General features: G+C 65.6%; 2 protein-coding genes across 5 annotated transcripts; one reads left to right on the top strand and one right to left on the bottom strand.

The window, feature by feature from the left end:
* Window positions 1–6,983: 6,983 nt before the first annotated feature.
* On the top strand, window positions 6,984–10,164 carry CPLX3 (complexin 3). The gene is made up of 3 exons (XM_026115950.2): window positions 6,984–7,171; window positions 7,700–7,787; window positions 8,970–10,164. The coding sequence occupies exons 1-3, from the start codon at window positions 7,011–7,013 to the stop codon at window positions 9,192–9,194; spliced, it is 474 nt and encodes a 157-aa protein (XP_025971735.1). The 5' UTR covers window positions 6,984–7,010; the 3' UTR covers window positions 9,195–10,164.
* A 2,025-nt stretch (window positions 10,165–12,189) lies between these two features.
* Window positions 12,190–21,590, bottom strand: ULK3 (unc-51 like kinase 3). 4 transcript variants are annotated; one of them, XM_064517608.1, is made up of 16 exons: window positions 21,397–21,587; window positions 20,713–20,853; window positions 20,326–20,446; window positions 20,027–20,131; window positions 19,228–19,371; window positions 18,668–18,750; window positions 18,128–18,283; window positions 17,894–17,999; window positions 17,555–17,595; window positions 17,163–17,265; window positions 16,786–16,850; window positions 16,531–16,609; window positions 16,387–16,427; window positions 15,783–15,830; window positions 15,637–15,691; window positions 12,190–13,998 (listed from the first exon to the last, which is right to left on the bottom strand). In XM_064517608.1, exons 1-16 carry the CDS (start codon window positions 21,496–21,498, stop codon window positions 13,982–13,984), a joined length of 1,407 nt encoding a protein of 468 aa, XP_064373678.1. In that variant the 5' UTR covers window positions 21,499–21,587; the 3' UTR covers window positions 12,190–13,981. The 4 variants fall into 4 exon arrangements, with proteins under 4 accessions (XP_064373678.1, XP_064373675.1, XP_064373674.1 ...); XM_064517605.1 differs by lacking the exon at window positions 12,190–13,998 and adding an exon at window positions 14,005–15,444 and having other exon boundaries at window positions 16,387–16,424; window positions 21,397–21,590; XM_064517604.1 differs by lacking the exon at window positions 12,190–13,998 and adding an exon at window positions 14,005–15,444 and having other exon boundaries at window positions 21,397–21,589.
* Between the last annotated feature and the right edge of the window lie 75 nt (window positions 21,591–21,665).

The following is a 21,665-nucleotide window of genomic DNA, read 5'->3' as shown; positions in this document are numbered from 1 at the left end:
ATGAGAACTCATTATATGTTGTAACATGTGACACGTCGCCTGTGGTAGATGCTGCCCAAACACTGAGCAAAAAAAAGGTGACATCAAAGGAGCTATTTTAAGTCACCCTCTGAAACAAGCAGTGGCGGGGAGGGGAGCTGCGGTGGCTGCAGCGGAGGGCGGCCTCGGCGGCGCGGCCCTGGCTGGGCACCGGGAACGCGGGACGTGCCGGCACAGCGGTGCCGCCGCGGGCCCTTCCCGCCGGGCGCTCGGGGCTGCGCTTCTGCAGACGGTGGGAACCGGCCGTCCCCACCGGGGCCGGGCTCCTGGGCCAGGCTAGACCCAAGCTTTACACTGATTTCTGCTAAAAAAACTAATTTGCACTGCTGCTCCTCGTCCTAATGCCATAGCCCAGCCCGCCGACTCGGCACGACCCTTCCTGCCCTTGCCCTGCTCCCAGTGAATCTAATTCAAGTTTAATACCTAATAATAATAATAACAACAACAACAACACCCCCCCAGTGACATTTCTTCCTTAGGCAATGCCAACAGAGATTTTCTACGCTTTGAGGCTTGATTACAGGGAATACTGCGGTAGGAAAGGCTTTAAAACGGTTTCCCAGGTCACGCGGAGGCAGGTTTTCCATCCCCGTACAGAGCTGACGGCTGGGTCGCGCTTCGTCTTGCTTAGCCGAGATGAACTCCAGACTCCGCCAGCTTTATTTAATTACAGTGAAGTAGCAGGAAAGGAAGTCATTTCGTCTGATAATTTACGACACCCTTCCCATAAGCCCTGCGGCTTCCCCAGGCAGGCGAAGCGGCGGCACCTCTGCCCCGGCGCGCTTTGCACGGAGGCACGTTGCCCGCGCGGCCGCGAGCGTCGCTGCCCGCTGCTCCTGCCCGGGCCTTGCTGGGCATCCGGGAGGCGGATGCAGCGGTCAGTGAAACCTCCTTCCGCCAAACTTTCTGCCTGAGCCGGATCCTTTTAGGGAAAAGTTCAGCCTAGATAACTGTCACTTAGTCAGAGTTACCTTCTTCTGTGTAAGCAGTTTACACGGAGCAGCTGAGGCTGTGCTGGGAGCATGCGATACCAGGTCATTTCCATCGGCTGCTCTGCGGAAAGAAAGGGAAAAACCAAGAATGATGTTTCAGCAGAGATTACTTAGTATCGAAGTTTAATCAGTGGCTGCTCTGCTGCGTTTTAGCTGGCGGAGACGGCAAAGACAACCGCGCAGAAGGCAGGGGACGGCCCCGCTGGCCCCAAGGCGGCAGCCCTGCCTGGCAGGATGCTCAGCTCCTGGGTCAGATCCAGGTGCCGCCGCCACGGCCTGGATGTCACCACGGTCCTCGCCGGTGGCTGCCAGCTCTGCGGCCGGGGCTGCACGGCTGGGGAGGTCACACAGGACAGGGCAGGCGGGCGTCCCTCCTCCTAGGCCGACGGAGCTGGGAATACAGCCCGAAAAAGGAGGCATGGCCATGCTTTCCTGAGTGCCGGGTGGCCCCTTCCCCCTCGCCCCATCAGCCTGGCCCGCGGGCCGGCAGCGCCCGGGCACCTTCCCCGAGCTGAGCCGCGCGCCCGGGGTCAGGGCCGTGCGCCTGGGTCCCCGGGTCTGCAGTGACTGGCCTGATCACAAGAAATGACAATCAACGCCGAAGTGCAAGCATGACTTCTCCCAGCAGAGCGGCTGTCGGCTTTATTTAGCAATGACTTCTCATTTCCTCCCCCGTCGCGGCTCCGGCGCGCGCGCGCACACACACACACACACACACGCACACACACACACGCACACATCCTTCCAGGACTGAACTCACCTATTCAGCGTCTCCGAAGGTTTAAACCTTCGCCTCCCCCTGCATTTCTGGCGGACAAGAAGCTGCTCCGCGGCCCCTGATGGCCTCTCCCCGTGCTGCCACTGGTTTGCAGGCACTTGGGTGGCCAGGCAAGGTCACGCCTGTGGTTTGCACCCCGTTGCCCCCGGTGAGATCTGACTTCAACGCACCTAGGAGGGGGTTTCGGTGGGAGCAACACGCCCAGGTTGCGGCAGGTAGCTGTGACCCGGCTGGGAGACGGGTGCAGAGAGCACAGGGAGTCTCCCACGTGGCTTTCCGGGGCGCTGGTGGAGGGACAGTGTCACGTTAACCAGGCATCGCATCTGAACCCCCCCATCAACACCTCCAGGCGGAGGACTGAAGCCGGAGAGGAGCTGAAAACACCTGGATACTCAGACTGTCAAGCTGGTCTAGTTCCTTTTGTGGCTCTCAACACCATGTGGTCCCTGACAGAGAGAGAGACACTGTGGAGGGGAGGAAAAGTCTGTGTCACAGCAGGTTTCCACAAAGCCTTTCAAAAAATCTTCTCCATAACCACACAGACCGGCCATTCCAGGAAATCCTGGCGATATCCAGGCCCCCCAGGGCCCTCCGGAGCATCGTACGAAGCCTGGGTGAGGAGACAGCTGCCAGGTGTGGCTTTGGAGCCAGCTCTCCGTTGTCACCTGGAAAGAAGAGCTGAAACGATCCGAATCGTCATTCAGGCAGATCTTACGGCGAAGGGAAGCCGACTGCTCGTGTCCTATTCAAATCAGGTGTCAATGCTGAGAAACGATCCTCTTAACTTCCACCGGCTTGTCTGGGGCTGGGGGACGTTTCATCTCCCTTCCTCCTAATCCACAGAGATGTGTGATATAGCATAAGCTAATATAATAGGTCATGCAAGGATTTACATCTCATTATTGCAGGTTAGAGTCCTGAGAGGAAGGATGAGTCATGCTTACTTGAATATATTTCAGGGATAAGGAACAGTTCGGCTGCCCAAAGAAAAGCAAGTGGAGACTCGAGCACCTTGAAGCGTTGCTGTGGGCCTGGCCACCAGCCCTCCTCGCCCTCGCGGGAGGCGTGGGGCACATGGGCTGCGGAGGGGAGCGAAGGGGTCCAGACAGCCCCTGCCTCGGGGGGCGGGGGGGGCGGAGGACCCTGTTGGCTGACGAAGCCCCGGCTCCTGTTTTGGGATGCAGGTGCTGATGAAGCCACGCTTAGTGACAAGAGCAAGTGACAGGGAGATACATAAAGCCTGTTGCAAAGCCAAGGAGTGTGGAAACCTCTCCTTTCCCTCTCCCATCACCTCCAGAGGGGACATTGGCCTCCCTAGGGAGAACACGTGCTGAAGAGATGGGGGAACTGCAAGTGACTGCCTGGTGCCTGCAAGACCTCGCTGGACGTGAGGATTGCCGAGGCCTTGCAGGAGGAAAGGCTCTTTCCTTCACCTTTTGCTCCATCCCTGTCATCATGTAGGGATGGAGCCATCTCTGGGCTGGGCTGGAGGAGGGGAGCAGCCACAGAAAGCGCCGGGTCCCTCCGCCTGGGGCATGGGCACCTGCCGGTGAGCCAACACTGCTGCCCCCAGGCCCAGGATAACGGGGCCAAGCTCAGCTTTCCGCCACGACCGACTGCGCGTTGGCGTCACTGCTGGGGCTCTCGGGCCTTCGTTGCCCCCCACGTCCCTGACGTGCCCCCCCAAATGTCGCTGAAGCTGCGCTGCTCTCCAGGGAGCCTCAGGCAGCCCGGAATCGCGTGCTGGTCTTCACCTGGCTGCTCTGGCCGAGCCGCTCAGCTCATCAGGAGCTGCTTTCTCTTAGTTCCTCAGACAGGGAGGCTACACGATAGCTGACCCGTCTAATCCAGCTGGAAAAATCGGTCCTGACTTCAAGTCTCTTGCTGTTAGCTAACGCTCTCTCCCGGCACGGTCTGGCGGCCGTCTCCCGGCTCTGCACGGCGGAGCAGGCGTCTGCGCCCGCCGTTGCGTGTTGCTGCCGCTCGCGCCACAGTGTGAAGCGGGTAGTCAGCGACCGGCCGTGCGGTTTCACAGGGCAGGGGCCGGTCCAGCGCCCGCCCTTTCCCAGAGCCGGGGGGCGGACGGGGGCTTCCGCAGCTGCGGGAAGCGAGCAGCTGCTCCTGCACCGCCCGAGCCGGGCGTCTCGCTGCTCATCGCTGCGGCTGCTGCCGATCCGCTGCTTTCGCTGGAAAGCTGGACCGAGCAAAACCCAGCACCAGCCGCATCAGGAGTCTGCCCTAACCTGGCCAGACGTTCAGACCTGCCCTACACCCAAGGACAGAGCGTAGCTGAGACACGTAGCGTGGCGGCTTTTTCCTCTCTCTGCCCCTCTTTTCATCCAGCCCTTGTCTGCCTCTGCCAAAACTCGAACACACTGCGTTTGCGATCGGAGGGCTGCAGAGCACCGGGGGCTCTCGGCCTATTGCCGAGCAAGCTGTGAAAGCCCCCGGCCAGCGGCTCCGGTTTGCTTTCCGTGGGCTGTCCATGGGAAAAGGCCGGCGGGCCTGCAGAGCAGGGCGGAGGCTGCAGCTCACCGCCACCGACGGCTGGCAGGTCTCAAGAGCAGCCAGCTCAGCACGGACTCAGGGCGGCAGCAGCCACGGGCGCGTCGGAGCGGCTGTGCGGTGCCGAGGGCGACGCTGGAGCGGGGCCAGGCCGTGCCCCGAGCGCGGCTCCCTCCCTGGGCCAACCGGCGCGTGCGCGTGAGCACAGTGATTTCCAAAGATCCGGACGGAAAAACGCCAGGACTGCCCTCAGTGCTGAAACAATCTGGGGAAGAAGAGGAGAAAGGGCAGCAATCAAGCTGGGCGCTGCCTCTCTCGCGGCGTGCTTCCCACCAGCCCTCCCGGGCCTCGTGGCTGCCGCGGGCCCTCCGCGCCCCCGGGTTCAGCTGCAGCCCTGGAGAGCCTTCGCGGGAGCAAATCCTCTTTGTCACTTCAAACAGGCACCCGAGAGCCACCGCAGCAGCGAGGGCCCTGCGTCACTGCTGAGCGGCTGCTCGCGGCCGTCGCACTCTGGGGTATTATCCAGCAAAATAAATGACGGGTTTTTCCTTTCCTTTTGAGACAAAGTTTCGCCCGATGCTACCTTGGGTGAGGGGGGAGGGAGGGGATGGGCCTGGCCCCCCTCCCTCTTTCGTTTTATTCTATCGCTTCACAGCTGTTCCATCATTTTAATCTGCAGAGATTGTCTTCAAATTTCAGAAATGAAATGATTTCCCACAAGCTGGGATTGGAGTTTGGATATGCACTCGTTTTTCATGCGAGGGGAAGAAAACAGGGAGAAATGCATGTTAAAGCCAGGCTGGCCATCTGGGAGGGAGGTGCCATTGCTGATGCCGCTAATTGCTCCCTCTCCCTCCCCACGGCCTGCGATCCGGCTGCAGGGAATAGCAGGAGGGGGGGTGGGATCAGGGCAGGACGGACGGGGGCCAGGAGAGAATTATGCAAGGAAATCGATGCCTGCTCCTTCCTCAGCCTCCTAATTTAAGTGAGCAGTGAGCGGATGGGTCCCTAGGCCAGCTCTGGTACATCAGCAAGGCAGCACTTGCAGGGAGTGTAGCAGCTTTTATTAGCACTAATGAATAAATATAATCAGGAAAGAGAGGGGCAAGCTTTTGGGTGCATCAGCCCTTAGATCTTCACAGCACAAATAAAAGACTCCAACTCACGCATGCCGCGTGCAGCTTTTATAGGGCGCTAAATCCTGTCTCTTCTCCAGCCAGCCCCAACGGGCGGCAAGCGCGACGGAGAAAGATGCTCCATTAGCCTGTGGCTCTGCTCCATGCGCAGCTCCTCGCTATGCACGCTGCGGCGTGAAACAGCGAGGCAGCATCGCTGCCTGTCGCTGAATACGTGGAGACGGGCGCAAGACAGACACCGGCGCATGTGTGCCCCGGCGGCACGGCGCAGGCCTCCGGGCTGGCGGCACCCGCCTCTGCGGCACCCAGGAGCCTCGGGGATCCCAGAGCGCGGCAGTCCTGGGGATCCCGGGGTGCAGGACCCTTGGGGTGCAGGGCTTTCAGGATTTGGGGGCGCAGGACCCCAAGGGTGCAGGACCCTCAGAGTTCAGGGTGCAAGATGCTCGGGATTCAGGGCACAGGACCCTCATGTTTCGGGGTGCAGGACCCTCGCGGTTCAGGGCACAGGACCCTCGGGGCTCGGGGTGCAGGACCCTCGCGGTTCGGGGCACAGGACCCTCACGTTTCGGGGCACAGAACCCTCGGGGCTCAGGGCGCAGGACCCTCGGGGTTCGGGGCTCAGCCCCCCCCCCCGCCTTGGAAGCCCCCCGGCGCCCCGTGCCGCGGGCCGGCAGTGCGGGGTGCCGCCGGGCCTCGGCGCCCGCGGTGCTGGGGGCTCGGGGGCCCCTTCCCCACCCCGGCGGCGGCCAAGTTTCCCGGCGCTCGCGGGACCCTCCGCCTCGGGCGGGCCGGGGCGGCCGCATGGGGGGGCGGCGGCTCCACCTCCGCCCGGCGGCGGGGGGCGGCGGGGGCCGGGCCGGGCCGGGGGGCGGCGGGGCCGGGCGGGAGGCGGCGCCGCCGCCCGCCGCGCTCACACCGGAGCTGTCCGCGCCCCGGTGCTGCAGCTCCGGCCGCTCCGCGCCGCTCCCCGCCGCGCCGCTCGGGCCCCGCTCCCCGGCCAGCCCGGCCCGCCATGGGCGGCGGAGCGGCGCGGCCCCGCTGAGCCTCCGTGACCCGGGAGCTCCGCTCCGGGCACCCCGGATCCCCGGCAACCCCGGGAACTCGGCTCCGCGACACCGCGGCACCCCGGTAGCTCGGGACTCCGGGCACCCGGCTCGTCGGTAACCTCGCACTCCGGTGCTCCCGGCATCCTACCTCCCCGGCTTCCCGGCACTCCGGCGCTCGGGGCACCCCGGCTGCTCGGTAACCCGCGCTCCCGCACCCTGGCTCCCCGGTAATCCGCCCGGTTCCCCCGTAGCCTAGATCTCCAGCTCCCCGTAATCCGGCAACCCGGCTCCCTGCTAACCCGCTTCCCCAGGCTCCCCCGTAACTCATCACCCCCGCTCCTCAGTACCCCGGCTCTCCGGCTCCCCAGGCTCCCCGGCACCCCGCACTCCGGCTCCCCGGGCTCCCCAGCTCCCTTGATTTCCCCGCACCCCGACTCCCCGCTCCCCGCTCCCCGGGCTCCCCGGGCTCCCCGCACCCCGCTCCCCGGCTCCCCGGGCTCCCCGCTCCCCGGCCATGGCGTTCATGGTGAAGAGCATGGTGGGGGGGCAGCTGAAGAACCTCACGGGCGGGCTGGGCGGCGAGGAGAAGAGCGAGAGCGAGAAGTCGCCGGCGGAGGCGCAGGGCATGACCCGCGAGGAGTACGAGGAGTATCAGCGGCAGCTGGTGGAGGAGAAGTGAGTGCGACCGGCCCCGGGCCCCGGGCGTGCGGGAGCCGGCGGGGAGACCCGGGCGGGGGACGGTGCTGGGGGGGCGGCACGGCCCTGAGGCAGTTTAATGAACCCCCATAATCCCTTAATCCGCTTCCTCGCCCGGGAGACGGGATTGCTTTCTCCTCCCTGGCTACATTTTGCTGGTGCCGGTGCTGTGGGGAGGAAATGGGGGGACTGGGGTGTCGCTGGGAAGGTGGTGGATCCCGGCGGGGCGGGGGGGGGGGGGGGGGGATGAGCCGAGCCCCGGGGCTGCAGGGAGCCCGGCCACCCCACGGCCGCCTGGTGTGGCCCCCCCAGCGCCGGTCCCGGCCGCGGTCCCGCTGGCCAGGGCTGTCAAGCCCAGAGCCGCCCGCTGCTCTCTGCAAGCCGGGGAGAGGGGGTGGCGGGGGGGGGGGGGGAAGGATGCACAGGGCAGAGGGTCCCCACGGGTCCCAGCCCCATCCCGGGGCTTGGGGCCACCAGCCACCAGTAACCACCTCCTGTGGTTCGCAGGATGGAAAGAGATGCCCAGTTTGCCCAGCGCAAGGCGGAGAGGGCCACATTCAGGTCCCACTTCCGAGACAAGTACCGGCTCCCCAAGGTATGTCCCAAAGAGCGGGACCCCTAAAACACATCCTCTGACCCCCCTTTTGCCCCCCAACTCCAGCTCGATGAGAGCGAGCTGCCTTCGCTCCAGACTCCCTGCGCCATCGCTGCCAGCGCAGCTGAAGTCACACCGTCCCTGGTGGATTAGCCAGCTTTCTGCCCGGCCCTCCCCAGCTTATTTGGCAAACGGTTCCTGGATGAATCCCTCTTTCGGAACTTCTGCCCAATGAGCGATTCACTGGAAACAAGCTAATCAGCTCCAATTCAGCCGTTCCTGGCCTTACCGCAAGCTCTTCTCCCCCCAGCGCACCCTTTATTCAGCCGGAGCCCTTCGGAGCCGCCCGGCAGTGAATACTCCAAATTGGAGCTGGGCTAATTTTAGTTCAGAAAGGTCAGCTAAGCCAAGGCATATTGTTCATATTGTTTGCAACTGTTTGCCCAGCCCGGATGAACACCCCGGTCTTCTTACGCCCATTTTCCTGCGAGGCTATTAAAAGCTGGGGGGTTTATTTTCCTCTGCTGAAAGGGAAGAGCAGCAGAACGGAAGAAAAGATGGAGATTTTTCTCCAGGGGAAACAGGGATTTGTTCAGACATGGCCCCCGATCCCTTCGCTGCTCCCTCATGCTTGAGATGTCCCTTCTAATATCTAGACAAGTTTCTTCTGCTCATTACTGATCCCGCTTGGCAGTTGGGCTGCCTCTTGCGGAGGCTCCCTGTGGCTCTTCGGTGCGGCGCTGACCCCGATCTGCTCTCCGGCGGGCACAGTCTCGGAGCATGCATGTGCCTTGAGAGGGTGCCTACACCTCTCCCGTCCAGCCAGATGCTCAAATAGGAGCTGAAAGCCTGCTCACAGTGTCAGCACACTCCCGTTTCGTGGCGGCTCTTGCCCGCTTGGTCGGTTGGTGTGTGCGTGGGCTCTGCTCCGCCGTGTCCCCTCGGGCTCAGCGATAGAGCTCGTGGGCACAGCCCGGCACGCAGCGAGGGACAGACCCACGTGGGCATGGCAGTGCCAACAGCCCCGAGCCCCGGGCTGGCTACCGAGGCCCTGGGCTGGCTACCGCAGCCCCCGTGGTGGGACACGTTGATGTGAGCGTTGCACGCGCCGTTTGTGCCTCCGGACGCCCCTGTCCCACCGGCCCGGTGCCCTGTGCCCCACTTTCTCCCGGCCCGTTGCAGAACGAAACCGATGACAACCAGATCCAGCTGGTGGGAGGCGACGTGGAGCTGCCCAAAGAGCTGGCCAAGATGATCGAGCAGGACAACGAGGAGGAGGAGGAGAAGAACTCCGTCATCGGGCAGCTCAGCAACATCCAGAACCTGGACCTTGACTCCCTGAAGGACAAAGCCTCGGCCACGCTGGAGGACCTCAAGCAGTCGGCCGAGAAGTGTGCCGTGATGTGAGGCGGCCGAGCCCCGCTCCCCGTCGACGCGACAGCTCTCTCCCTCGCCGCGCCGCGGGAGAGGGGGGGGACGCCGCCAGGGCGACCTGCCACGGGCCCCCCCATGTTGCCACCCTCGCCCGCGCGAGCCGGGTCCTGCTCCAGAGCCGTGTTCAGCCTCGAATCCCTGACCCCGCCGTCCCCGTGCCGTGCGTGCCGGTGGCCCCGTCGTGCCGTTCCTGTTTCGTTCTGTCCCCAGCCCGAGGTTAGAGGGAGAGGCAGCCCACCCCCCCCCCCGCCGTGCCCACCGCGCGGCCCCGGCGCCTGCGTTCGGCGGGAGCTGGGGGGCTGCGGGAAGCGGTGCCCGGTGACCTTGGCGTGTTATTGAACTGCGTCAGCACGTGGGAAGCCAGAGCCTTTCTGGCAGAGCAGGGCCGCGTGCTGTTCCTCTGCCTACACATACGCGGAGGCTCCCAGGAGCGACGGGGAGGATCCCGTCTGCTCGGCGAGGACGAGGCACAAGGAGAAATGCCCCCCCGCTGCCTGGCACCCGAGGGATAACATCCTGCCCGTGCCAGAAACAGCAACCGCGCTGCCCTCGAGGGCCCTCTCGTGCCATGCGACCCCATCTGACAGAGCCGGGGGGGTGCGCGGGGTGGGGGGGGAGCCCAGCGAGGCAAAGCCCGAATTAGTGCTGAGCCAGGAATAAACCCCTGCTCGGGGGTGCTCCGCTTCGCCCGCCCGAGCCCTTCCCGCAGCGCGGCCCTCCGCTTCCCGGGTGGGATCGGCTGGGGTCCTCATTCCTTCCCGGAGAAGAACAAAAAAAGAAAAAAAGAAAAAAAAAAAGACCCGTGCGTGAGGGAGCGATGCCTCCGTACCTGTCGTGCCGTACTTGTGCGCTGTGCTCCTTTGGGTGTCTGCACCTCCTGTGCTGTCCCTGTGCCGTGGCACTCTTATAGCCGGTGGAATAAATACCAGGAGATGTCTATGCACTTCTTGCTCTCGCAGAGCTCCCTCGGATGCTGCGTGCTTGCCCGGAGCGTCACCAGCACCTGTGTCCGCACACGTGGCTGGCGGAGCGCCTTGGCCCTCGAAACGAAGCCGGCCGGGCGTCGGGCTGAGCGTGGACCCGGCGGGAGCGGCTGGGCGCCGGGAGCCCCGCAGCAAGCAGGGCCGGCAGCTGGCACGGGGCCGGGCGATGCCTGCGGCTGCTGTGCGGGGCCAAGCCCCAGCCGCGAGGACGCTGCCCCCCGGCCCAGCCCCCTCTGCAATACCTCCCTGCTGTCGGAGGCAAAGCTGATGCACCCCCAATTTGGGGGTTATCTCGCACCTCGGTGCCTCCCAGGGCTGGGTGAAAGAGCCCCTGCCCCAGCCGCGGTCCTGCACTCGGCCACCGCGCCGGCGGGAGGCACGGACAGACGGACGGACGCCGGCTCGGCCGTGGGGGCCCTCGCTGCTACGCCGCGCTGGCTCCGGGGCCACGTGCAGCAGCGCCGGGGCTGCGTGCAGCTCCGCGGGTTTATTTTAGGAGGCACCGTGACCTGCAGGCATGCGACAAGCAAGCAGCACGCGCTCGCCCGCTCGGCCAGGGAACGCGTTGAGCCGCCAAAATGCTGCCAGCGCTTCTCCCCTTGCTCCCCTTCCCGGCACCTCCAGAGCACGCCGAGAGCCCCCGGGCCTCGTGGCGGCTTTCAGCAGCCCGCGGCATGGGCTGTCGGCCGGGGCCAAAGATGCCGGAGAGAAAAAAGTGGAAACCCGCCGAGCAGCGCGGCAGAGGGGACCAGCACCAGCGCTGTGCCGGACGGCAGCACTGCCATAAACACGGGGCCCAAAATCTTAAAGCAAAGAGTTACAGGGGATTAAAGCAGAGATGCATGCTGAATGCATCTACGCATGATAAACCCCATATAATTCCCAACCTACAGGGCCAGGTTTCGGGTGCGTTTGGTGGGCAGGGCGTTAGTGCAACCCCCGTGCTCCAGCCCTGCATCACTGCTCGCCCAACGCGCGGTTTTAAGCCAGATTTCCCCTGTGAGACACCCCTAGCAGCATCGCTCCGGGTGAAGGACACGGGGTGACACCAGGGTGCTGGAGCAGCCCTGCAAAGGGACCCGCCGAGCGCTGGCTCTGCGCGGTGCCGGCAGCGAGGGGGCTGCTCAGGCGGCGCGGGAAGTGCGCGGCGGCCGCGCTGCCACATCGCCGGCGTCAGCGTGCGCAGTGACATTTGGGCAGCGCTCGGCGGGCCCTCATGCAGAAGTGACCGGGATGCGCCCAGACGCAGCCGGCCGCCCCGAGCCGCCCCATGAGCCCCTGGGAAAAGGGCTCCTGAAAAGGCTCCAGCTTCGGAGCGCGGACGCATATGTGCCTATCCGCGAGCTCTCCCGCAGCCCGCCAGCACGGCGCGGCACGGCAGCTCATGCGAGCCACGGGCTGGGGGGGCAGAAGGCTTGAAAGCGCTTTAAAGCCTCAGGGCATAATCTCTGCTCAGTAGGAAAAAAACACATCAAAACGCCGTGACACATCTGCCCGGGAAGCTCTCCGGAGACGGTGCCGCGCGGAGCAGCCCGGATCACGGGCGAGCGGGACTCGCGCGACCGGATAAACCCGCGGGAGAGCGAGCGAGCGGGCAGGGAGGGTCGGGCGGCCGCAGGAGCCGGGCTACGAGAGGCCCCAGGCTCAGCTGAAATCACCTGCCCCGGCCCCCCCGGGGCCCCCAGGCCGGCGCGCTCGCTCCTCGCCCAGCCTGGCTTCACTTCATCCGTCTTAAAAACCAATTTTCGGGAATGCACTTTCACGCAAGCTTTTGTAAGAGCACCGTTCTGCTATATGTTTTACACAAAGAAAGATGCAAAGGGAAAACAAGGTCAGACCTCGCTTTGCTGCCTCGCGTCCCCGGGGGTCTCTGGGCGAGCGGGGGGGGGGACAGGAGGTAACGCGAGAGCGGCAGGAGAGGAGGGGGTCCCACTCGCTCTCACTCTCGGCCTGAGCTGTTTCAACGCACAAAACCAAAACTGGAGTACTGGGAGAGAGGAAAAAGGTATTTAATAAAGACAATAAATTACATTCCTTTGAAATACAGCAGATTTTGAGAAAAGTCCCTCGTTTCACAGGACATGCGAACCCCCCTGAAGCGACTCCCACCTTGGGCGCTGGCACGGGGCGGCCGTGCAGGGCTGGGAGCTGCCCCGGCCGGGCCCCCTCCAGCCCCATCGCGATACAGGAGAGGGGAAAGGAAAAACCACCGGGGAGGAGGAGGGGTCCGACCGCAGGACCCGGCGGAGCGCTATTCGGTACGATCGTCAGAGCGAGGGCCGGGCCCTGCCAGCCCCGAGCAGAGGAGCGCGCGCTGTCGAGGCTCTGCCCCGGGCTCAGCTGGGACGCGGCGACTGCCCTCGACGTGCTGCTGGGCCCCTGCGAAACGCAGACTAACCTGGGCTCATACAGCCTGTCCCTGAAGGCGACTTCTGCCCCTCTGCGGTACCCGATCACTAGGAGCATGCACAATAAATCACTGCCTCGGCTGAGAACTGGTAACACCTTATGACACCAATGACAAACAGTAAGGATCTGTCTGTGCTAAAGCCTCTCCTGAGTCTGGTGCAAACTGGCTTAGCACCTTTGTCAGTGCAAGTAGATTAAACACTGCGAGCCTGAATTGCCTCCGCGGCAGCGCCCGCCCGTGCCGGTGGCGGAGCCGCGGCGGGCGCAGAGGTAGTCGGTGCGGCGACGAAGGCACGGCTGCGGGATGCCGCCGCGGGCCCGCGCCCGGCTCCCCGGGCACCGGCACATCCCGCTCCCGCTTCCCACCCTCTCAGCTGCCGATGGGCCATGGGGAGAAGCAGCGGCGGATCCCTGCTCCGCAGCCAGCTCCGGAAGCAGATGCAGCCGCCGGCTCTGATCCCTGCTGCAGTCAGAGGTCCGTAAATAGCGGTGGGTTTTTGACGAGGTGCCACGAAGCCTTTTTCCCCGTGGGCGCGAGCTGGCTCCCGCGCACTGCTCTGCACCAGGCACACGCTGCTCCCATCCCTGCTCGGGCCAGGAGGGAGCTGCGCAGGGGCCGAGGCAGGGAGAGGATCGGGGGGAAGGTCTCTCCCAAAAGGATTTGAGTGGCGTTAAGAAACATCCAGCCGAAAAGGCAAGAGACGTACGGGGCCGGCGGGAGCCTGCACGCAGCGGGGGGAATTCTGCAGGAGCCCGATGCCAAGATAAAAATACTCATCCCATTTCAGCCAGCAGAGGGAATTAGAGTGGAATAACCTGCCTGCTGCGGTCACGGGAGGCTGCTTCCGCAGCCGCTCGAGGCAGGGCTCGGAGGGAACTCCTCATGACGGGAAAACGAGTTCACACGTCCCACGGGGGCAGGGGCAGATGGCCCTGCAGAGCCGTCCGTGAGGCGCTCCGGGGAAGGCAGAGCAAGGGCGAAAGCATCAGCCGGCGCGAGCTGGGAACGGCAGGGAGAGGCAGCCTTCGCGCCGCCCGCTCGCTCGCCCCGGCTTTCGCAGCCGCCGAGCCCCGAGGCCCCTCCGTGCCCGCGTGCCCGCTCAGCCCGTCCGGGGCCCGCGCTAATGCGTGCGCCCCGGGCAGCGCGAGGAGGAGAGAGGGTTGCTCCGATGCATCCGGCACAAAAGCCTCTTTCTTCCGCTCCGACGGCAGCGTCCGATGCTGCTGGCGCTGTCGCGGGGCTCCCGCGGGAGCCAGCCGGGGACAGCGAGGGCTACGCGAAGCCAGGCCGAGCCGCACCAACCTGGCGGGAGAGCGCACGCGTCCCGTGCCGCAGCCGTGGTCGCCGCGGGCCGGCTCCCCTGGGCGTCACTGCAACGTGCAGGCTGTGCCGGGAAGAGAGAAACCGCGGTCACTCAGCTGGCGGGTGACAGGAGCTGGGAAGGGGCTGCCCGTCATCATGGGGCCAAGGGAGCATCCCGGGGGTCCCAAGGCACCATTGAGGCATGGGGAGGAGGGGGGCTGGGGCCGTGCAACCCCGGCTAAGACAACTGGGAAAACCTGCTGGTGCAAACAGCTGGGTCAGGGTCAGTTGACCCTCCCCACCTGCGAGCGGAGGGGCCGCAAGCTCCCAGGCACCCCGGGGCCCTTGACGCGGCGCAGCTGAGCTGTGGCCCCCCGCCGCAGGACGGCGTGGGTGACGACACGTGTGCGGGTGCTAGTGATGTGTGTGGTTCAAAAAGCGACGGGACAAACTGATGGGTCAAGGTCTACTGAGGCCTGTTCAATTCAGAGGCACCATCTCAGGGAACCTCCAGGACACAGATTTCTGTAGGACTTGCACAAAAGCATCTCACCACCCCTGCCCTGCTATTCCTCTTCTCTGGACAACTGCTTTGGGCCCTCTTGGAGAGCTGGCTGAGCTGCGACGGCTGCTCTCGCACCGGGACTCAAGGGCAGCGAGCAGGCAGCTCCTTCCCCCCTGCCCTGTGCCCAAGGGACCTCCCGGCAGAGGGGGGACAGGAGACCCCCATCCGAGGCTGCTCCACCGCTGTTACAGTACCAGCTCCACACCGGGAACAGTATCACACCCTGATCTTGGAAGGACGTTAAAGGCTGCTCTAAAACCAGAACGCACCACCGACAGGCTTGCAAGCGACTCGCACCCCAGACAGCCCCAGCGGAAAGCCGCTAGGCGAGGAGGGGTAACTTCCATCTCCGGTGGTCAAACGCTCTCCAGAGCTCTTCCCAAACCCAAGCTGCCCCGGACCCTCCACACACACACACAGCGCGCGCAAAGACCTGCAAACCACACCACGCTTGCAAGACAGATGTCCCAGGAGAGACTGAGGGCTCCTGGGCACCGATGACCCCGAATCGAAAGGGAGGAGGCTGTTTGGGGCCAGGATGACCGACGGGCAGGAACAGCCCTGCAGCTGCTCACGGGGGCGGCTCGGGCCGTGGCAGCGTGCCTGCTGCGGGGGGACAGTGCTGGAACACCCGGCCCTCCCCAGCCCCGCTGGCTTTGGGAGCTTACTGCCAAGAAGACGTAGGATTAAAATAATAACCATAATACAAATGCTCCCCCTCGCTCTGAGGGCACAGGGAAGGATTTTCACATCAAATGGGGCGGTCTGAGCCCTTCACATCCTCCTACCGTAACTCCAATCCCTGCCTGCCCCAGCTGCGACGGAGATCATGGCTGAAAAGGGATGGCTCCCGGGAGCGGGGGAGCAAAGACCTCAAAGATCTGGGGATGACGTCCCGTTTTGTCCTCCCTGGCACTGCAGCAGGGCTGCCTTGTGTGTCTGACAGCTCCATCTGTTTTATCACTGGCAAAGGCACAGCCACAGCCTTAGAAAGTCTGGGTTTCCCATCGAGCAGGACAACCAGCCAGGGCCCCGAGGGAGGGCACCTTCCCAGACCCCTGTTGCGAAGCCCCCTCTCTCCTCCCCTGCTCCTGACAAGGAGAGAGGGGCCAGCGACGGAGGATGGGGACAGGGCAGGACCGACGCCGTACTCACAGCTCCGGACGGACTCTGCCAGCGCTTCCTTGCCCATGGACTGCGCCTCCCGCATCTGCGACGAGAGAGCAGCGTTGTCCAGCCTGCTAACGCCGTCGCCCCCGGCACTCCCAGCCCTCCGCCAAAGCCCCCCCAGGCAGCCGTACCTTAATCTGATCTTTCAGGTACTCAGCTCGGGCCATCAGCGTCTGGACCTGCCAAAGACACAGGCAAAGTCCTTTGAAGCGATGCCAAAGGGCGGGGGGCACGCTGCCCCGATGCCAGGCCCAGATCCCGCAATGGCGACGGGCGTTTGACCTCGGCAGGTTTGCTGACCCATTTCTGGCAGTCAGTTTAGCCCCCTGCACGCGGGCAGCCAGCACCCGTCCCCCTCGGCGAGACGGGCTCCAGGTGCTCCAAGCAACCCCAGAATCAAAGCCCACCCGGCAGCCCCCGAGGCATCAAAGAGGAGGTCCCACAGGCTCACACCAGAGGTCCTGCAGCACCTGGTGCACCAGGCACCTCTAGAGATACCACCAAAACTCATGGTCTGCAGGGAGAGGGTTGGGATCAGGGTGAGTCTTGGCAGCAGGGTAAGGACCCCAGGGCAGGGAGGTGACCAGGACAGCTATTTTTGACCATCCCCTCCATCTCCCAGCCCCTCTGCCCCCCATGCCATGGGCTACCCCCAAAGAGCTCTAGAGAGATGCCAACCCCCAGCGTGCCCAGCTTGCCTGACCCCCCGTGCCAAAAAAGCATGCTGGCACTTACCTCCGCGTGGAGCAGCTCCCGTCTCCTCCCCGCAGGCTCTGCTGGAGAGGGAAGACGCGCTGTCAGCCGTGTGCGCCAGGCGCAGGAGCAGCCCCGGCCGCAGCGCTGGCCTCCACCCACCCTGACCCCCCCGCCACAACTCACCAGCCAGAATGAGCAGCAGCTCGCCCAGGCTCTGCTGGTAGAGCTCCAGGGTGTCACCGTCGTCCTTGCCCTCCTCCTCCTGCAAGAGAGCCCGCGGGCCACAGTCACGCTCAGGGCGCGCACGGGAATGCAGGCTGCCGGCGGGAGGGACGCTGGGGGGACACGCAAGTTCCTTCTCCACCCGGGTTTTCTCTTTCCCCTTCCGGAAACCCCGATGTTCAAAGGGTGGAGAGAGCCCCCAGGTCCGGGACTCACCTTAGCAATGGCCGCAGAAGCCATTTCCAGCGCAGCACAGAGACGAGGCTTGTCCTTGGCCATCTCTGCAAGGAGACATTTCAGGACAGGCAGGGGAGAGGGGAGGTACCCTTCAGCCCAAAACCACGAGAGAGGCCCTTTCTGCTACACTGACACCCCCTCTGCAAGGCCCCCCTGCCCAGTGCCTTTCTACCCTTCTCAGGCGAAACCCCGCGTCACGTAACAGCTTGGGGCGCGTGGGAGAGGAGAGATGGACCCAACGTCTTGCCGGCCAGGGAGAGATCTCCACGTGAGCCTCAGGCTTTGCTCCCGCCTAGCAGGGGCCGGTGCCCAGCTCCGGCTTGTCACGGGCCGGCTCGGCCCCACCAGAACGATACCTTTGAGGATCTCCCGGGCAGGGTTGCCTTGCTGCAGAAGACACTTGCTGTCGCACAGGACCAGCGCTTTCAGCTCCTCCGCTCGGGAGATGTACTGCCCCACCTGGCGACAGCGGGGCGGCAGGTTAAGGGGGCTCTGGGGACCAGCCCGTGGGGCAGCGCGATGAGATAGGGCCAGGCCAGCCTCCCCGCCTCCACCGCTTGCCTTGGGGAAGGCAGCAGAGGGGTCTAAAACTGCCCAGTACGGCATGAAGCGTCACACAGACACCAGCCTGGCAGTGCCCGGGGGGGACTCCCCCCAGCAGAGAGGGGAAACGATCTCGCAAAGCCAAACTGGACAGGGGAAGCAGGCAGTGCCACACCCCTTCCCCCACCAGGACCGTTTTGCTCACCTTTGCCCGGATGGCTTCCTTCCGGCGAGCATCGCTTTCATCTGGGGGAAAGAGCGATCAAACAGCAGAGGCCAGCGCTCGTGAGGGGCTCACACAGCCCCCGGGTTATCCCGGGCTGGGCTGGCTGCAAACCAGGGGCCTCGCAGCGGCCCACGTGAAAACGAGCCCCTTCCCCTCTGCGGGGAGCGCTCACCTCTTCCCATGTCCCCCCCTCCATTACACCACCCCAGTTCTCCCAGTGCCTGCTCCTCCTCTGCAGGGAAGCGTGCCCTGGTGCAGCCAGCCGCCCCATGGCCCCCTCCGCTGCCCCACATCGGGGCTGGACAGGAATCGACTCACAGTGCAGAGCAGGCACAAAGTACTCCAGGGCTTTGCAGTAGAGCGAGAGCGCGGCTGATACATCCCCCTCCTGGTCCTTCTTCACCGCCTCCACCACCAAGCTGGTCTGGGGAAGAGCAGCCGGCGCTGGGGCTCAGGGCCAGGCGCCGCTCCCAGATCCACGCCACCGGGAGCCTGGCCCCCACGGCCCCGCGCGCCCATGCTCCGGCCCCCCACGACCACGCTGCCGCTCACCGCTTTGCCGAGGCTCTCGGGGCTGGGCATGTGCTCCATGTCCACGAAGGGGTGGGCGAAGAACTGCTCGAAGGAGATGCGTTTCAAGGGGTCCCTCTCCAGGAGGCGTTGCAAGAGATCCCGACACTCCGGGGAGAGCCGGGGCCGGCTGGGCAGCTGGGGAGGGAAGGGGGCTGACCCCACTCCGCTGTTCCCGCTGGCCCAGCCCAGAGCCCTGGAGGAGGCGGCACTGCCGGCTGCGGGGACACCGATGCCCCCAGCATGGACCGCAGGCGACCCCATCCCACGCTGTAAACCCCGTGCCAGCACGGCCCTGCCAGGCACCTGCCCCTGGGCCAGCCCGCGCTGCCCCTCCGGGCACAGCACCGCTGTCCCGGGATGCTCCAGCCCCTTCCCCTCCGCAGGCTCCGGGGCCGAGCCCGTGCTCGGGCTGTTTTCAGGCGGCTGCAGGATAACCACAAAATCCTCCCTGCGCCGTCCAGCCCTCGCCCGCGAGGCAGGGCCCGACCCTGCACCCTGCCCCGTGGCGACCCGCGTTACCTCGATGACCCGGTCACTGCGGATCTTCTCCTCCAGCTCGGCAAACGACCTGGAGGCGAAGGGCGGCCTCCCAAAAAGTGCCTCTGCGGGGGAAGACAGCGACCAGGGTGAGGCCAGGGCGACAGCACCCAGGCAGGGGCGAGTCTCTCCCGGGAGCACCCCTGGGTCCACCTTGCCCCAGGACGGGGACGCCGGCGCCTGAGGGCTGGCGGCTGCCGGTCCCATGGCTCTGCGCGCTGGAAGTGCCCTACACCGGGTCTGGGCAGGGGGAAAACCACCGCGGGGCTGGAGGACGTTTCAGCGGAAGGGAGATGCCCAGGAGGTCTCAGACCCTGGAGCATGGGAAGGGACGGGGGCTCCTCGCTCTCCTGGACTGCAAAGGGACTCGGCGCCCGGAGAGATCCCGATTTCCAACCCCACCGCGGGGCCGTGGTCTGTAACAGCCACAGCCGGGCCCTGGGGCACGAGTGGGTGCAGGGAGGCAAGAGACGGAGCGGGGAAAACCTCCCTGCAGGGAGCAGAGCCAAGCAGTAGAGGCCAGTAATAAAGTCAAGGCCCACCGTAAAGGATAACGCCCACCGACCACAGGTCCACCCGCGCGTCGTACTGCTGGCAACACACCATCTCCGGCGCCATGTAGAGCGGGGAGCCCCTCAGGACGTGCTTCTCGTCCCACGGGGACATGTACTGAGCAAAGCCAAAATCTGCGGGGAGACACGATGGGGAAAGCTTGCAGGAGCTGCAGGGGAAGGAGTGGGCTCTGCAGGGGGCTCGCTCTGGGCTGGCTGCTCCGCTCGGGGGGCCGGGACCAGCCGTGGGAAGGGTTTTCCCCATGAAGGGCAGCCCAGATGCAGCCAAAAGGCTCCTTGCCCAACAAGGTGGACGGTCTTGGACTAGCTGCTGTCTGGAGAGAGGACTGGTCCCTGCAGTCCTTCCCGGCCAGGACCCACGGGTGAAAGAGAGACCAAGCTTCCTTTGGGGACAGCAGCGGGCAGCTCCACTGCTTCCTTGCTCCAGGTGCCCGGGTCCAAGACCCAGCCAAGGTCCAGGAGGAGGGGAAAGAAGCCCTCGGGGGGACACACCACCCTGCAGGGCCCTGGGACACCCCGTCAGACGGCTCCCTCCCACAGCCCGTCTCCTGCCGCGTGCCCGACACAGCAAGAGGCTCCACAGCAAGGACGGGCTCCGGGACCCTCCTCTTCGGCAGCAGGTCATGCCGCTCTCCGCTGGGGACCTCCAGAGGACATCCCCGGACAGCCTCCAGCGTTGCAGCTGAGGAGGAGCTCCAGCGTCCCCTCTCTCCCCAGCCCCGGGGAGCAGCCCCGGCGCCCGCACGGGGCCCGGCCCCGGCTCTCCCACCTGCCAGCTTGAGCTGGGGGTTCTCTGGGGCGCTGAGGAGGATGTTCTGCGGCTTGAGGTCCAGGTGGGAGATGTTGTGGTCGTGGAGAAACTTGAGGGCACAGGCTGGATGGGCAGAGGGGCACGTGACAGGGGGGACAGCATCTCCCATCCCCTCGCTGCCAAGCCCCCTGCCCCATGCGGACAGTTCCCAGCCCCCCTGCATCCCCCCATTCCTCCAGGTCCCCGCGAGGGTTTCCAAGGGGAAAAGGGCCCGGCGTTCAGACGGGGTTGGCTGTCTCTGGCTGGGAGCTGCTTACCGAGCTGCTGCAGGAAGATGCGCGCCACCTTCTCGGGGAGGATCCTGCGCGTGCGGATGAAGTGGGAGAGGTCGCCCCCCGCGCAGAACTCCATGATCAGGTAGATGTGGTCGCTGTCCCACTGCAAGGCAAGGCGAGCCGTCACGCCGCCCCGGTGGGGCTCGCCGCACGTCAGCCGCGGGGGCGCCCGCGCCGGCCCCGGGAGTCTGCCCAGACCGGTTCACCCGGCTGCCGGGCCAGGAGCTGGCACCAACACGTCCCAGTGGAGCCGGGAGCTGAGGCGGAGCCGAGGCCCCCGCGGGACCCAGCTGGACTAGCTGGCGGTGGCTCGGTCTCGTGGGGACCAAGCCCCCGGGGAAGCCGCCAGCCCCGCGGGGCCCCCCCCACCTGGAAGTCCTTCAGCTCCACGATGTGCGGGTGGCGGATGGTCTTCAGGATCTCGATCTCGGTCAGCAGGTTCTCCACGGACGCCCGGTTGAGGCTCCTCTTGCTGACGCACTTGACGGCCACCACCTCGCGGGCGTCCTTCTGCGAGGGCAGGGAAAGCACCCGCGCCGGCTGGGACCAGCTCCGCGCGTCCCCGGGGGGGGCACAGGGACCCCTCCGCACGCCGCCCTGCCGAGCGCCCGTCACCGCAGCCGGCCTCCCCCCGGAGGGGGGGTTTTGTCGCACCCTTGTCCCAGCGTGGGGAAACGGAGGCGTGGAGCAGCCAAGGAGCGAGGTGGGGAGGGGGGAAGCGGGGGGGGCCAAGTGCGTGGGGGTGGGCGCTTGGGGCCCGGTGATCGGGGGGGGGCCCAGATGGGGGTCCTGTGGGGAGGCCGCACACGGAGGGGTGTCGGGGGGCTCTGGGGGGGGCAGCAGGAGGTGCCATGGGGAGGGCTTTGAGGGGAGCCCCACATGGGGGGGGCAGGTGGGGGGTCCCAGGCAGGGAGGGGTCCCTGCAGCAGGTCCCGCACCGGGGGTCACGGGAGGGATGCAGGGACTCCCGGAAAGGCGGAGGGGGGCCCTTCCCGGGGGGTGTCACACCGGGGGTGCCCCCCGGGGGGCGGGGGGGGCAGGCCCCGGCCCTACCTTCCTGTAGGCCTTGTAGACGGTGGCGTAGGTGCCGGTGCCCAGCCGCTCGGTGAGGATGAACTCGTCCAGGCGCGGCGGCGCCCACCCGGCCCGGGCCATGCCGCCCCCCCCGCGCCGCGGCCCCGCCGCCGCGCCCCCCCCCGCCGCCCGGCGCGGCGCTTCCGGCCTCCCGGCGCGCACGGCGGCGCCCCCGCCCCGCCCCCGACGGCTTGGCCCCGCCCCCGACGGCTTGGCCCCGCCCCCGGCCCGCCCCCGCGGGCCCTGGC

The sequence above is a fragment of the Dromaius novaehollandiae genome, chromosome 10 (assembly GCF_036370855.1).
Source record: "Dromaius novaehollandiae isolate bDroNov1 chromosome 10, bDroNov1.hap1, whole genome shotgun sequence".
NCBI lineage: Eukaryota > Metazoa > Chordata > Aves > Casuariiformes > Dromaiidae > Dromaius > Dromaius novaehollandiae.
This window is presented reverse-complemented; position numbering and strand designations above follow the sequence as displayed.

What these genes read in the sequence shown, in the direction of transcription:
- CPLX3 (XM_026115950.2), top strand. Translation starts at nt 7,011, where the DNA reads ATGGCGTTCATGGTGAAGAGCATGGTGGGGGGGCAGCTGAAGAACCTC. An exon ending in CGGCAGCTGGTGGAGGAGAA is followed by an intron (nt 7,172 to 7,699) that starts GTGAGTGCGACC and finishes TGTGGTTCGCAG; the next exon opens with GATGGAAAGAGATGCCCAGT. An exon ending in ACAAGTACCGGCTCCCCAAG is followed by an intron (nt 7,788 to 8,969) that starts GTATGTCCCAAA and finishes GGCCCGTTGCAG; the next exon opens with AACGAAACCGATGACAACCA.
- ULK3 (XM_064517604.1), bottom strand. Translation starts at nt 21,498, where the DNA reads ATGGCCCGGGCCGGGTGGGCGCCGCCGCGCCTGGACGAGTTCATCCTC. An exon ending in TCTACAAGGCCTACAGGAAG is followed by an intron (nt 20,854 to 21,396) that starts GTAGGGCCGGGG and finishes CTGCCCTCGCAG; the next exon opens with AAGGACGCCCGCGAGGTGGT. An exon ending in CCCCCAGCTCAAGCTGGCAG is followed by an intron (nt 19,372 to 20,026) that starts GTGGGAGAGCCG and finishes GTCTCCCCGCAG; the next exon opens with ATTTTGGCTTTGCTCAGTAC.